Source organism: Juglans regia, chromosome 7 (genome assembly GCF_001411555.2).
Source record: "Juglans regia cultivar Chandler chromosome 7, Walnut 2.0, whole genome shotgun sequence".
NCBI lineage: Eukaryota > Viridiplantae > Streptophyta > Magnoliopsida > Fagales > Juglandaceae > Juglans > Juglans regia.
Genome location: NC_049907.1, coordinates 45,141,243 through 45,152,996, shown reverse-complemented (window position 1 = coordinate 45,152,996; position 11,754 = coordinate 45,141,243). Strand labels below are relative to the sequence as shown.

Genomic DNA, 11,754 nt, shown 5'->3' with positions numbered 1-11,754 from the left:
TCTAAATAAAATATTTACCAAAATTTATTTATTCTTCAAAGCAAGTAGTGAATAAAAATTATAAGCAAGAGCAGCTTATTATATTTTTTAACATATTTTTTATATTTTTTAGCAATAACAATAACAATACTTATTACAACATTTAATTAGCTGATATTTCTAAATTTTAGAATTATGCTAATAATTAATTAATTTTTATTTAAGTATTTCCAGGTCCTGCATGAGCCTTTTTATTGGATAGAGACTTTTATGAAATCATTTTCTCCTTATTAATTGATAATTTAGTGATTATATATATTGGTAATGAAGATATTAAAAGTTTAATTGCCTTAAAATATTGATAAAGAAGAAGTATTGATAAAGCAATTAATTGCCTTAAAATATTCTCTCTTTTTTCATTGCCCCCGTACTGCTTTCTTGGCCATTAGAGGCTTAGAGCAGGTTCATGAATGTGCTTGATAAGTGTGGTCTTGAAGGGAAAAAAAAAAAAAAAAGCGAACCAAGCTAGTTATGTTGCTCTGTCTCGCAAAAATACCATATTTTAATGGCCAGCGAGTTTGCTCGCATCCAAAGAAAAATATATACCTCCCTATACGTAAAGCTGCAATGCAGAAAAATAATAACTCAAAAAGAGAAAATTTCACACCACATTTTTTTTTAGATGATTTTTATAATACACTCACAATTTATATTAGGTTATATATATTGTATGATTTGTTTGGTTTGTGATAAAAACTTCTCCAACACACTCACAATTTCATAAAATAGGAAAATAATTATATAACAAATGAAGATACAAAAAAATAACAACATATATTTACAAAGATTATAAGCAGAAATGTCCAGACTCAATCAAAAGACCTAAAGACAAACGACAAAAAAAGAATTTAAGAAGTTTAATAAAAGACCTGAAGCCATAAAAGATTGTACAAAGCAATTGAAATTTTTTACTTTTGAAATATGTTATAAAATGTGTTGGGTGAATATAATTGTTGGGATTACCTGACGGACTAAAATAAATAACAATAAAAAAAAAATCCAGAAAATAATTTATTTAGAAAAACTTTCAAAATCAATATTACCATACACTTGTAAAGATAAAACATAAATCTTCAATTCTGAAAGTCTTTTAATTGACGAGATCTGAAAGCTAATCATCAAAAATAACAATAATAAGCACTGTAGTAACAAAAAAAAAAAAGAAAGGTAGAAAATACTATACTTAAAACCATATATACGCAGATGATCAAACAAATAAATGGGAAAAGAAGAAATGACAAATAAAATTAAGAAGCAAAATTTTTTTCTCAGAAAAATCACCTGTTAAAAAGAACAATATGTAGAAGGAAAATGCTAGTAATTGACTAACCCCGTAATTGACTAACCATCTTTTTAATGTGCAGCGTCCTCTGTTTTCCAAACGACGTGCGATGAACATCAATATAATTGTTAGTGCATGAATCAACGAAAGAAATAATGGCAATTGATGAGAATGAATGGACGCGGACTGAGTTAATGACAATGTCGGCAGATGCATGAACCGCCAAAAGAAATGTACATAGTTTTTTGAATTTTTTAAAATTTTTTTTACTGTTTAATAATAAATATGCTATTTACTTTAGTGTATAAATCTCTGTTTTTCTTTCATTCCCGAGGATCAGTTGCATAGCTCAAACAATTGTTTTTATAATGATTTTCCTCTATTCGTGCAATGGTGATGTGAAATGATGATTTCTGACATATGAGAATTTCATAGTTCACGGATGGATTTAGACGAACGGCGTTAAATTTTAACAAAAAAACAATAAAAACTGTTAAAACAAGATTTTCAAATAGAGGACAAGAAAATATAATGGAGGCTTAACAAATTATTATAAACGAAGACTTAACGGAAAGTTACCGGAAATCAAGAAATCGTTAAAACAAGAAAATTATGTTTAAATTCTGTTTCATAGACTTTTATATATATAAAGAGATATAGTATATTTGGTATGCAAAAAGAGATCAGCTTAATCTTATAGCTAGGTTTTTATTTATATTATTGCATTAAAAAAACAAAGTCATCTACTTAACAATATTCAATATTAAAATAATTAAGTAAATGAAAAACAAATAATAAATCAATCTTCTCATTAATTTAGTGGAAAAACATGACCGGCCAGTACTAGTTAAACGACGTACGGATCCATAGATATACATGAGTACTACGTACGCGCGATGACTTGGTGTACGTAGGTACGTATTGCATGCAAGCCCAAGATCATGTGTATATATACATATATATATATATGTATATCTGTGTGTATGTGTGTGTATCAACCAACGGTCATCAGTCAGTGTGCGTACGTGTTACATGATATATATGGTTCCAATTTGACCACTTAATTATTTTCTGATCATACCTAATCGCAACAATTTTTACTTCTAGTGTAAGAGGAAGCTAGGACAACTTTTTCAGAGAACTCCTATTTAAGATATATCATATTTCCCTTCCTTTTTTTTTTTTTTTTTTTTTGGGTATCCCGCAATTTATTTGAATATATTAAAAGACAATTTTTATTAACATAATCACTATTCCACAATTGATTTGATAAAAAAAAAAAAAATGAATATTTTTTTTTAGTTGAAGATGTTCTAATCTATTCGGCCCTCCTAAATGCATGTACATTGCTCGTTAGAATGAATTTGTTGGAGTGAAAGCTAGCAATGTTCTCAGCTGCACTACTTTTACTACTTTATTCTATGATGAGAAAATCAGTCACCCACAAGTGTTGATCTTGAAAATCAAAGTTTTACGACGAGTATGGAATATTACAGTCCCTAGCCAGCTTCAGAATTTCTATTTATAGTCTTGAGTGGGAGACAGTCCCATTGATAAATGGGAATAAAAAAATGAGCAGTCTCCAAATGAAAATGAAAATTGTACGTAGACTAACTCTTCTCGTATATGTCGTTTTGGTAGATCAAAACCTTAATGACAACCTACTCCAGCTGTCTAAATTGGCGTCTATAATTATAATGTTAATGTCGACCCAGTAGCTTGTTTAAAACCATCCATTTGTTTCGAGGTATCCGTAAAAGGCATGTGAATTTAGAGCACAGCAGATGTGACGTCGGCTTGTAAGGAACAAAGAATCACGGTTCTTGGATTCGATTAACATAAATTATAATTTTAGATAAGAGAATCTTAGCAAATAAAGATCAGCCCATATATGGTCCTTGTTTTATTGTATAAGAATCGAATAATATCAATCACAGATGGGTACGGCTAACAAGAAGGAACTTTAATTACTTTGTTTCTTTGTGCTTCGTATCAAATTGAAACGAAACCGAAATCGCTAATCAAAACAAGCACAGACGCGAAATTCAAGATCGTCTTAACTAGTTAGCTCCTCAATAACCTTGATGTTTCAATTGAATATTATCTTTGTGCTTGGGCGTTTTAATTCCTTAAAGAAGAGAACTAAAACAAACATTGGGAGAGGAATTAGAAAGAACCAAGCAGATGTGCAGACAAGCAGAGCAGCCACAGAGAAGGTGTTAAAGTTAAACAGATACAAAAATAATTTCAAAATCCATGCGATCACGATGGGTGTAAAATTGATGGTTTAGTAAGTAAAAAGGGACACGTGCTATCATGCAGTGACTCAATTCAATGATAGAAACGTACCAGCAAACGAAGTACCAATAACACTAAAATTAAGCACAATAATCATCCTTTGGCATTGCCGAAAGGGCAAAACTGTTTTGGCGTCCGAATGAACTGATCCTTGGAGAAAAATTAATCCAAGAAAACAATGGGGCATCGGAATATTTAATACACTGGAAAGATGACAAAGAATGGACCATCCCACTCAATAGTGGAATAATACTTTTACATGGAATTTATTTCTTCAATGATAATTTAATAGGCAGGAAAAAAAAAATTAAAATAAAAAAGTACTATTTCTTTCGAGCATTATTTTACACACATTCCCTATCTATAATAATGTTTCAATCCATTTCATTCTCCCTATTTAATGATCTTTTTTTGGGATTAAATTGCTCACGCCACTATGCCGCTGCATAGCAGTGACCGGCTCACTGCATCTGGAACATCTAAATGAAGCAACTGCAGCACACCGAGTCCTAAGGCAGTAATAACAGTATCTGCAAGCAAGAAAAATTACAGTGTGTTTAAGCTTCTTTTTTTTCTCTCTCTTCTTTGTTGATAACCACCTGAATGGCATTATAAATCTTCAAAGAGTAGCCTTATGCAATACCACCTAATTATTTGCATAGACCGATGAATAAAATATACCTTAAATAATAAAGTTTGCTTGCATTTACAGCCCATCATTTCCGATAACGGGAAGAAAAGAAATACCTGTGCTCACAAGGGAGAGCAAGAAACGGAATGGTTGGACTGGCCAGACAGATGGGGCAAGCAGTGTCATCCTCTGCAGTGCTTGAAGATTTATCTTTAGAAAATGGGCGAAGAAAGTTTCTTACAGACAATGAGTTAAGAAGAGGAAGCAGCAGCAACAGCATCTCCTGCCACCAGCCAAGATCCAAAAGAGTAAGTTCCAAACTGGATCATATCCACAAGAATAGCTTAGCTTTGTACTTCAAGAAGCTGGCAGAGAGAAAACAAGAATTCCAAATATCTAAAATGTTTCTTCAGCTTGGATAAAAGGAACGGTAATAAATTTTGGAACAGGTGGAAATATTGAAGTCTAGGAAAAAGAAAGAACTAGATACCACATGGAATGGATGAACAAGGCAATGAATCAGTCAATCTGAAAGTGTTTTCTCGCTTTCTATAATCTCAATAACTCTAAGAAAGCATGCATGTCCGACTAATGTGATAAGGATAGCTTCATAGATTCCAGAATCTGTGCATTTTACTTGCACTAAATACTCTATAAAATGTTACGACTCATGGATCAGGATTTATTGCTATATTTTCCCTTCTGTAGCAAAACTCCCGCTACTTAGGAAAACAATTAAATAAGTAATTCCAGCACCATCCCGAGATTATTCACCAATGATTTAGAAGCCATTGGCAGTTGCCAAGCACACATGAAATAAGTTCCTAAAAAAGGCCTAGTTAATCCAAACCAATGCAAATACATACTAAAGCTGCATGCTGGTATGCAGATGACAGTCGATGGTTCATACAGAAAAATAATAGCAAGATACAAGGACTTCCGAAATTCACAATTTGGAGCAAGAAGCAGATCAAGGTTTCTTTGCCTAGGACAGAGAAGAACATAGACCAAGTTACAACTGACTGAAGTAAATCCTAAAAGAAAGCTCACAGACTTGAACTTATTGCTTTGAAATCAGTGCTTCCTCTCGGTTATGGGGAATAAGTGCTCAGTTTTAAAAAGTTAAAACTGCTAAAATTGATAAAGAAGGGTAAAATTACCGAGAACTCATTCCACACTAACTGCCGGTTCATGTACTCAAAGCTAACAGCTCGGTTCATATTAGGGTTCCCATAGACGAGCCTAGCTCTCAAAGCTCTTTCAATAAGATTCCTGTACCTGCATCAGAAAAGCATTTTGCAAAGTACGAAGATATGTTACAACTGCAAGTTGGTCAAGTGGATCATTATCACTATCATAAATTACCATTATTTTCTTTTTTATATCCAACCGGTAGCAAGTTGCTAACATAACCATGCTTCGAATCACATGTTTACTATTTGGGTGGTTGAATTTGATATTGTATATAATATAAACGGATTGTTTGTTGCAGATGCAGAATAGCAATAATGTTGAATTTGCAGTGGAATTACTATTAATTGTCATGCTTCTCAACACACTCTTCACTTCACATAGGTTTGTGCCTCGCTTTTGCATTTTGTGCTTAGGCTCTATGAGACCATTAGGCATGCATGTTGAGCCTTTTCATCACATTGATTAGTAACAAAACATTTGACCAATCAACTATCTACTTCATCAGCACATATTTTTTTGGATAAGTACTTCATCAGCACAAAGTTAAACACTTTATCAAAATTCTAACACCACTCAATAATATTTCTACCTTTCATATTAACATAATTTTTCCACTGTTCATTTGTTCCACTCAATGATTTCATTTGCTCTGAATACAATCTGTGTTTAGTTCAAATGCCTAAACCATTAAAGGATTACTACCACTTTCCATATACCAGATTCAGATGAAACCCAATAATAGAATGGCATGAGACTTGAAAGCATACCTTCCCGTATAAAGAAATATGAGCAGGTTGCCAAATGAGGCAGCTTTATGTAATCCCTCTATACGTTGTATTAACATCCAAGCTCGCCGTGCATATGACCTCTGAGGAAAATGCAGAGACGAAATTAGGTCAAGTTCAATCCACCTCCGTCCTTGATGAAAGCACAGCTGGGATAGACTGGCTTTTGGCAGGGGAGGTGGGGATAGGGTGAGCAAATGGACCGACAAAAGTTGTACCTGCTCAGAATCACCCCATCTACGAAAAGCAGAGAATGACTGTAAGCGTGCCCAGATGTATTGGCCACCGACAGTAGCAACACAATACCAAATCTTCTGAGCTACAGTGAGTCCCGGTCCTTCCAAACCTGTCCTAACTGTATGGAAAATGACACGCAAAAAGCACAGGTACAAAATGTAAGTCAAACAAAGGCGAAAAAGGCTGAGTAATAGGATATTCATATTAGTCATATACCATCATACCTTTTCCTCTTGTCTCCATTGCGCGTTCATCTCTATACCTCAAATTCATTAGAGCAATTCCAGGAGTAGGCTTATCTACCCAAATTGAGAATCGCCAAATAAGAAACTCAATGAAAGCATCAAGCTCTGCTTCATATTGAAATAACATTCCTGGCTAATCCCAATAAAATGAAGTAAACGTTTTAAATAATCCCACAGCAGTATCATATCTATACTACTAATGACTTTGTCAACATCAATAGCTATGTCTATGCTACTAATTGCTTTGATGAATATCAAAATAAGTTGTAAGATGTACCTTCATCAAAGAGAACACCTTAACCAGCTGCTCTTTCAACATGGCTGACATTTCTATATCGAGTCTTGCTGCATCGACTTGATTTACTCTTGAGATTGAAATTGGAATTGTTGACTACAAAAGGAATTCCGAAGGTAAAAATTGACATATAAAAAACCGAGGAATAAAACACCATTATAATTAAATAAACAAAAAATGCAATGGGATTCTTAACAAGAGAAAATTTGAACAGTGGTCAAGAAAACAAGCAAATAAGAATAATACGTTATCAATTCACATAAATATATCAATTACCAACACACACACAAATACTTATTAGATTTAGAAGTTTTCGGTTATTTTCCAGAAAAGAGTTCCTCGAATCTTCTTGGCAGAAATTTTGTAAAGCTCCACTTATTTCAATGACTATTTTCCAGTGACGTATTTCTCTACAAAAAATTCATATTTTTAATGGATCCATTTTTCAAAAGACCACAAAAGAATCTGAAAGAAAACAGTAAGTATCCATCTGCTTAATTAGGAAACTAATTTTATTAGTTGGGCCCAGTATTTGATGTATCTTTAATTACCGTTACGCACAAAAGATCTACAAAAACTAAAAATGACTCAACTAATTTCGGGAAAAGTTTTCCTTGGAAAAAAAAAAAATTATCCCTCATCGAAACAAACCAAGCGACTGCGGAAATTATGACCTGAAAAACATTATAGATATCCAATTAAAATAGAGGCACTCGTTGAAATCAACAATAAATATTAAATACTGAGAGAAATAATAAAAACAGAGTAAAGCCGAAGCAAACCCTAAATTGCAATGAAAAGAAATAAACGTTAGGGGTTGAAAAATAAGAAGAGCACGATTGAAAACAAATTAAGCTACAAAGAGAAACGATAATTTGGCGTTAAGGGAAAAAGAGGAAGAAGGACCTGGTAAGAAGAGTGAGAGTGGGACTGCCAACGAGGAAGCAATTTCTGGTAAGGGTCAAACCAAGCGTCTTCAGGTGGTGGAAGATTCGTATTACTCATTGAAGCTGTTGAAGAAGACGACGACGACGATGGAGTTGCAAGGATTTCTTTGTCCATGGCGCAGAGAGAGAGAGAGATTGGGATGCTCAACTCTGCTCTCTCCCTTCAGTCTTCACAACTCACAAGGCGGTTTGGAAGGGGAACAGCAGGGGCAAGTTGCAAATGTTGCAGTGAAATGATGTGGTAACTTCTTAACGAATAAAAGGATCGTTTAGTCAATTGAGAAATATCTTTTGTTGTCTTTATTATTCCCTTTCTGTTTTTATCCCTTTGGTTGATTATGTTCTAAAACATTTACAACGAATACAGAATATGAATATGTATGATTTTTTTTAAAAAAAATATCTACTGGTTTTCAAAATATAAATTAATGAAAGTACAAATATGTACATAAAATCAGTAGCTATATGAGAAAAATTAATTGAATTGGGTTAATTTTCCATTATCCAGTGGTGGAGTCTCCGGTCTTTTTACTTCTGATGGTTGATGACTCTAAAGTGATATTCTGATAAAATAAGCTGAAAAAGTTTACAATTGGCAATAAAAATACAATCTTATTACTGCTCTAAAATTAAAAATGACAGCAATACTCTTAACCTTTTTATAATTTATTTTACAATCAATCATTCAATATAATTATATTATTTTGTTAAAAAGTTTAATTTTACAAATTTAATATAAAACCGTAAATGTTTATAAATTATAAGCATATATATGAAGTTTGACGATATTTAAAGAGATTTTTGACTGAATAATTTGGAAAATAGATATAATGAATTTTATAAAATCTATTATTCATTCATCAAATAACATCTTAAAAATGGAAGAAGATTTGAGACGATATAACTTTTTACTCATGCCAGAAAGTTAAAACAATAATTAAAAAATATATATTTTCTTTAAACCCTCGAATTCTCCAAATTGGCCCCGGAGACCTTCGCAAATTCCCTTTTAACCTCATCGGCCAAACCCTCTTCGCCAAGCCTCCTCAAACCTTTGCTCAAAACCCTGACCACATACTCATCCGCCTCAAAGCCGTAACTCCACTTACTCTGCTTCATCATCCCGTAAATCCTGACCGTCGATTCCCTCCTGTCAGCACCAATCACTGCCTTGATCAACCTGGTCAGCCCCTTGTCGTCATCGCACTGGAGCGCACCACCGCAATCTTTCTCCATGTCACAGATCAAACGGTCGATGTCTTCCGCCATCCCGTTCCTGGCGAGTGCCGATGCCACGTCGGCGTAGAGAGATAAATCGGGTTGGTATTCGGATCGGAAGGCCGAGAACGCGTGGAGAGCGAGGGCGCAGCGGTCTTGTCGCAGGAGCTCACGTAGGGTGGCGAGGAGGTCGGACTTGATCAAGCGGGGGAGGGTTTTGGAGAGGAGGTTTGGGAGGTCGGTGGGGTCTGAAGAACTGTGGGCACGCTTGATTGCTTGGATGGCGTTGATGGCTTCGATGCTCAGGACCCGACCTTTCACGAGGGGCCCACGGTTGGACCGTGGTCCGCAACGCAAGGGAATGTAGGTGGAGGGTCTGGGAGTGGTGATAGGGCTAAGCTTTGGAGGATGGCGAAGTTTGAGGGAGGTGAGGTTTTGGTGCAGAGCGGAGGCCATGGATGATGGGTGACTCAAGAAGGGATTGGAGGAGATACACAGTTCACGGATGACCCGATGGTAAAAGTCTTGGGTTTGGAGACAAATCGACGATTTGGTCCTTTTCTTTGCCAAAGGCCCAAACAGAAGGTGAAAAATGAAAAATAAAAAAAAATTAAGAAATATAAAAAGAGGTAAGTTTTCGTCGACAGCAGGATTCGAACCTGCGCAGGCATAGCCCAACAGATTTCGAGTCTGTCTCCTTAACCACTCGGACATATCGACGTGTTTTTGAAGTTAAATAACATAACTATATTTGACGTATAAAATATGACTGCTTGCTACTGCTTGCACTTTGTTATGGGCCTTGGATAAAATGGATAGACCCAAAGTGGGCCTCAAAATCTAACGAGCTTACATTTTAATAAACTAGAGATCTCATATGGGCATGGGTCTGTGAAAGATCCATATGGATATTGCAATCCCAATCCCATGGCAACGCGCGCGCGCACCTACGCCACCTTTACTTTTGATTTCCCGTGACCTCCAAAGATGTAAGCTTGGCTCCACGGAATGACATTAAGACATGTTTGTAATTTGTAGTAATTGGCACCCGATTTCTAGGTAAATTATAGGCTATTTGTTAAAAAATGGTAGGAAAAACAATTTGGATTAATTAACTAAATTATTCTAAAACATGATGAATTCCTATATATATATATAGTACTTGAGTCTTACAAATAGAATTAACCAAGTAAGCCCGGCCATGATAGAACTATGATCATATATAGAAGAGTAATAATGTTAAGGGTATATATGTTCGATGATATGTTTGATATAGGGTTTGATTGCCCATTGGAATGACAGGAAGTCCTTAAAATAGAGAAACTCATGATAAAAATATAGATCAGGGCCGGGGTGGGGTGGGGTGGGACATGATGATGAATTTCAACCGTCTGAAGAGGATTCCCGGTCTGAGTTTATAGCTAGATTGATTCTTTCGATCGTCTCTTTCTCTCTCGAAAAATGATAACCCTACGTACTTAATTAGGCCCATATATAAGTACATGATAAGGTAGCCATGCATGCACTAGCAACAATGTATTCCCTGATCATGTGTTAGGTATAGCTCAATATTCTATGTATGAAGTGGATTGTTCTTCGGCTTATCATCAATATCCTATATATGAGAATTCGATGCTGATCAACTTTCGGCTCCCCAAGTGGCATTTTCGATCTGGCAGCTAAAACGATTCCCCCGCAATATATATATATATATATATATATACACACACATACATAATTAAACTTCAACCCAGTAATTTTTCTTCCCCTCATTCGTACAGCTTGCACGGTACTTGAGGCATCTCGATCGGGCTCCATTTTGTTGGTTTGCAGAAAAACATGATAAGGAGTACTTTATCTTTATTTTTTAGGGTGATCAGGTAATAGATCAGATAAAGTTGGTTGCACAATAGGAACAATATTAAGGGTCTTCAACCTTTTCCCATATATATATATATATATATATATATATATATATGTGCTGTATGTCTGTGATCTGTCGAGGATAAACAAATAATATTAGTATAAAAAGAAAGGCCCTCATCTTCTTGTCCCATGCACGGTGTCAGCATCGATCTTCCATTCCACTCTAAGATCACACAATATTCTGTAAACGAGATCATTTACTAAGATTTTATATATGAATAAACCATATAATATATATATATATATATATATTGTGTGTTATGCTCTAAGCTAATGAATTAATATAATTAAGAAATTAGAATAAGCAGCAGCTAGTTATGTTTGTGTGTGTACTGTCATGTGTGATTGACTTGGGAACATTATATAAGTAGCCAACGATCTGTCAGTAGTACTACGCAAAACAAAATTAGGTTGCCTACATGCATGCGGTATGCAATATAATTCATAAGCAATGCTACGTACTGTACTCAAATAGAAATTGCATTATAAGCCTAATTAATTTTATTTTTAAATTTTTTTCAAAATTATAATAATATCCTTATCAAAATGATACTTTTTTTATTTAATAAAAAGCTTAAACATGCAATCCTCAAATAAAAATTACAAAAAGAATTTCTCATAATTCATTGATGTTGCCATCTGCATGCCAGTTTAATT

The 11,754-nt window shown here is 34.5% G+C and overlaps 2 protein-coding genes and 1 non-coding gene across 3 annotated transcripts; all 3 read right to left on the bottom strand.

Annotated features, from left to right (window-relative positions):
• Positions 1 to 3,688: 3,688 nt before the first annotated feature.
• On the bottom strand, positions 3,689 to 8,590 carry LOC109000691 (peroxisome biogenesis protein 2-like). The gene is made up of 8 exons (XM_018977660.2): positions 7,913 to 8,590; positions 6,989 to 7,102; positions 6,691 to 6,844; positions 6,448 to 6,584; positions 6,212 to 6,312; positions 5,411 to 5,528; positions 4,367 to 4,533; positions 3,689 to 4,149 (listed from the first exon to the last, which is right to left on the bottom strand). Exons 1-8 carry the CDS (start codon positions 8,066 to 8,068, stop codon positions 4,017 to 4,019), a joined length of 1,080 nt encoding a protein of 359 aa, XP_018833205.1. The 5' UTR covers positions 8,069 to 8,590; the 3' UTR covers positions 3,689 to 4,016.
• A 176-nt stretch (positions 8,591 to 8,766) lies between these two features.
• Positions 8,767 to 9,760, bottom strand: LOC109000694 (protein THYLAKOID ASSEMBLY 8, chloroplastic). The gene has a single exon (XM_018977664.2). It carries the CDS (start codon positions 9,625 to 9,627, stop codon positions 8,911 to 8,913), a length of 717 nt encoding a protein of 238 aa, XP_018833209.1. The 5' UTR covers positions 9,628 to 9,760; the 3' UTR covers positions 8,767 to 8,910.
• Positions 9,761 to 9,809: 49 nt separating this feature from the next.
• TRNAS-CGA lies at positions 9,810 to 9,891 on the bottom strand. The gene has a single exon. It is a non-coding gene; the product is annotated as a tRNA-Ser (tRNA).
• Between the last annotated feature and the right edge of the window lie 1,863 nt (positions 9,892 to 11,754).

Excerpts from the sequence above, each read along its gene's own strand:
- LOC109000694 (XM_018977664.2), bottom strand. The coding sequence starts at position 9,627 with ATGGCCTCCGCTCTGCACCAAAACCTCACCTCCCTCAAACTTCGCCAT.
- LOC109000691 (XM_018977660.2), bottom strand. The coding sequence starts at position 8,068 with ATGGACAAAGAAATCCTTGCAACTCCATCGTCGTCGTCGTCTTCTTCA. Across the intron at positions 6,845-6,988 it reads AGGTGTTCTCTTTGATGAAG|CCAGGAATGTTATTTCAATA; the intron begins GTACATCTTACA and ends TATTGGGATTAG. Across the intron at positions 4,534-5,410 it reads TAGTGTGGAATGAGTTCTCG|GAGATGCTGTTGCTGCTGCT; the intron begins GTAATTTTACCC and ends GGCTGGTGGCAG.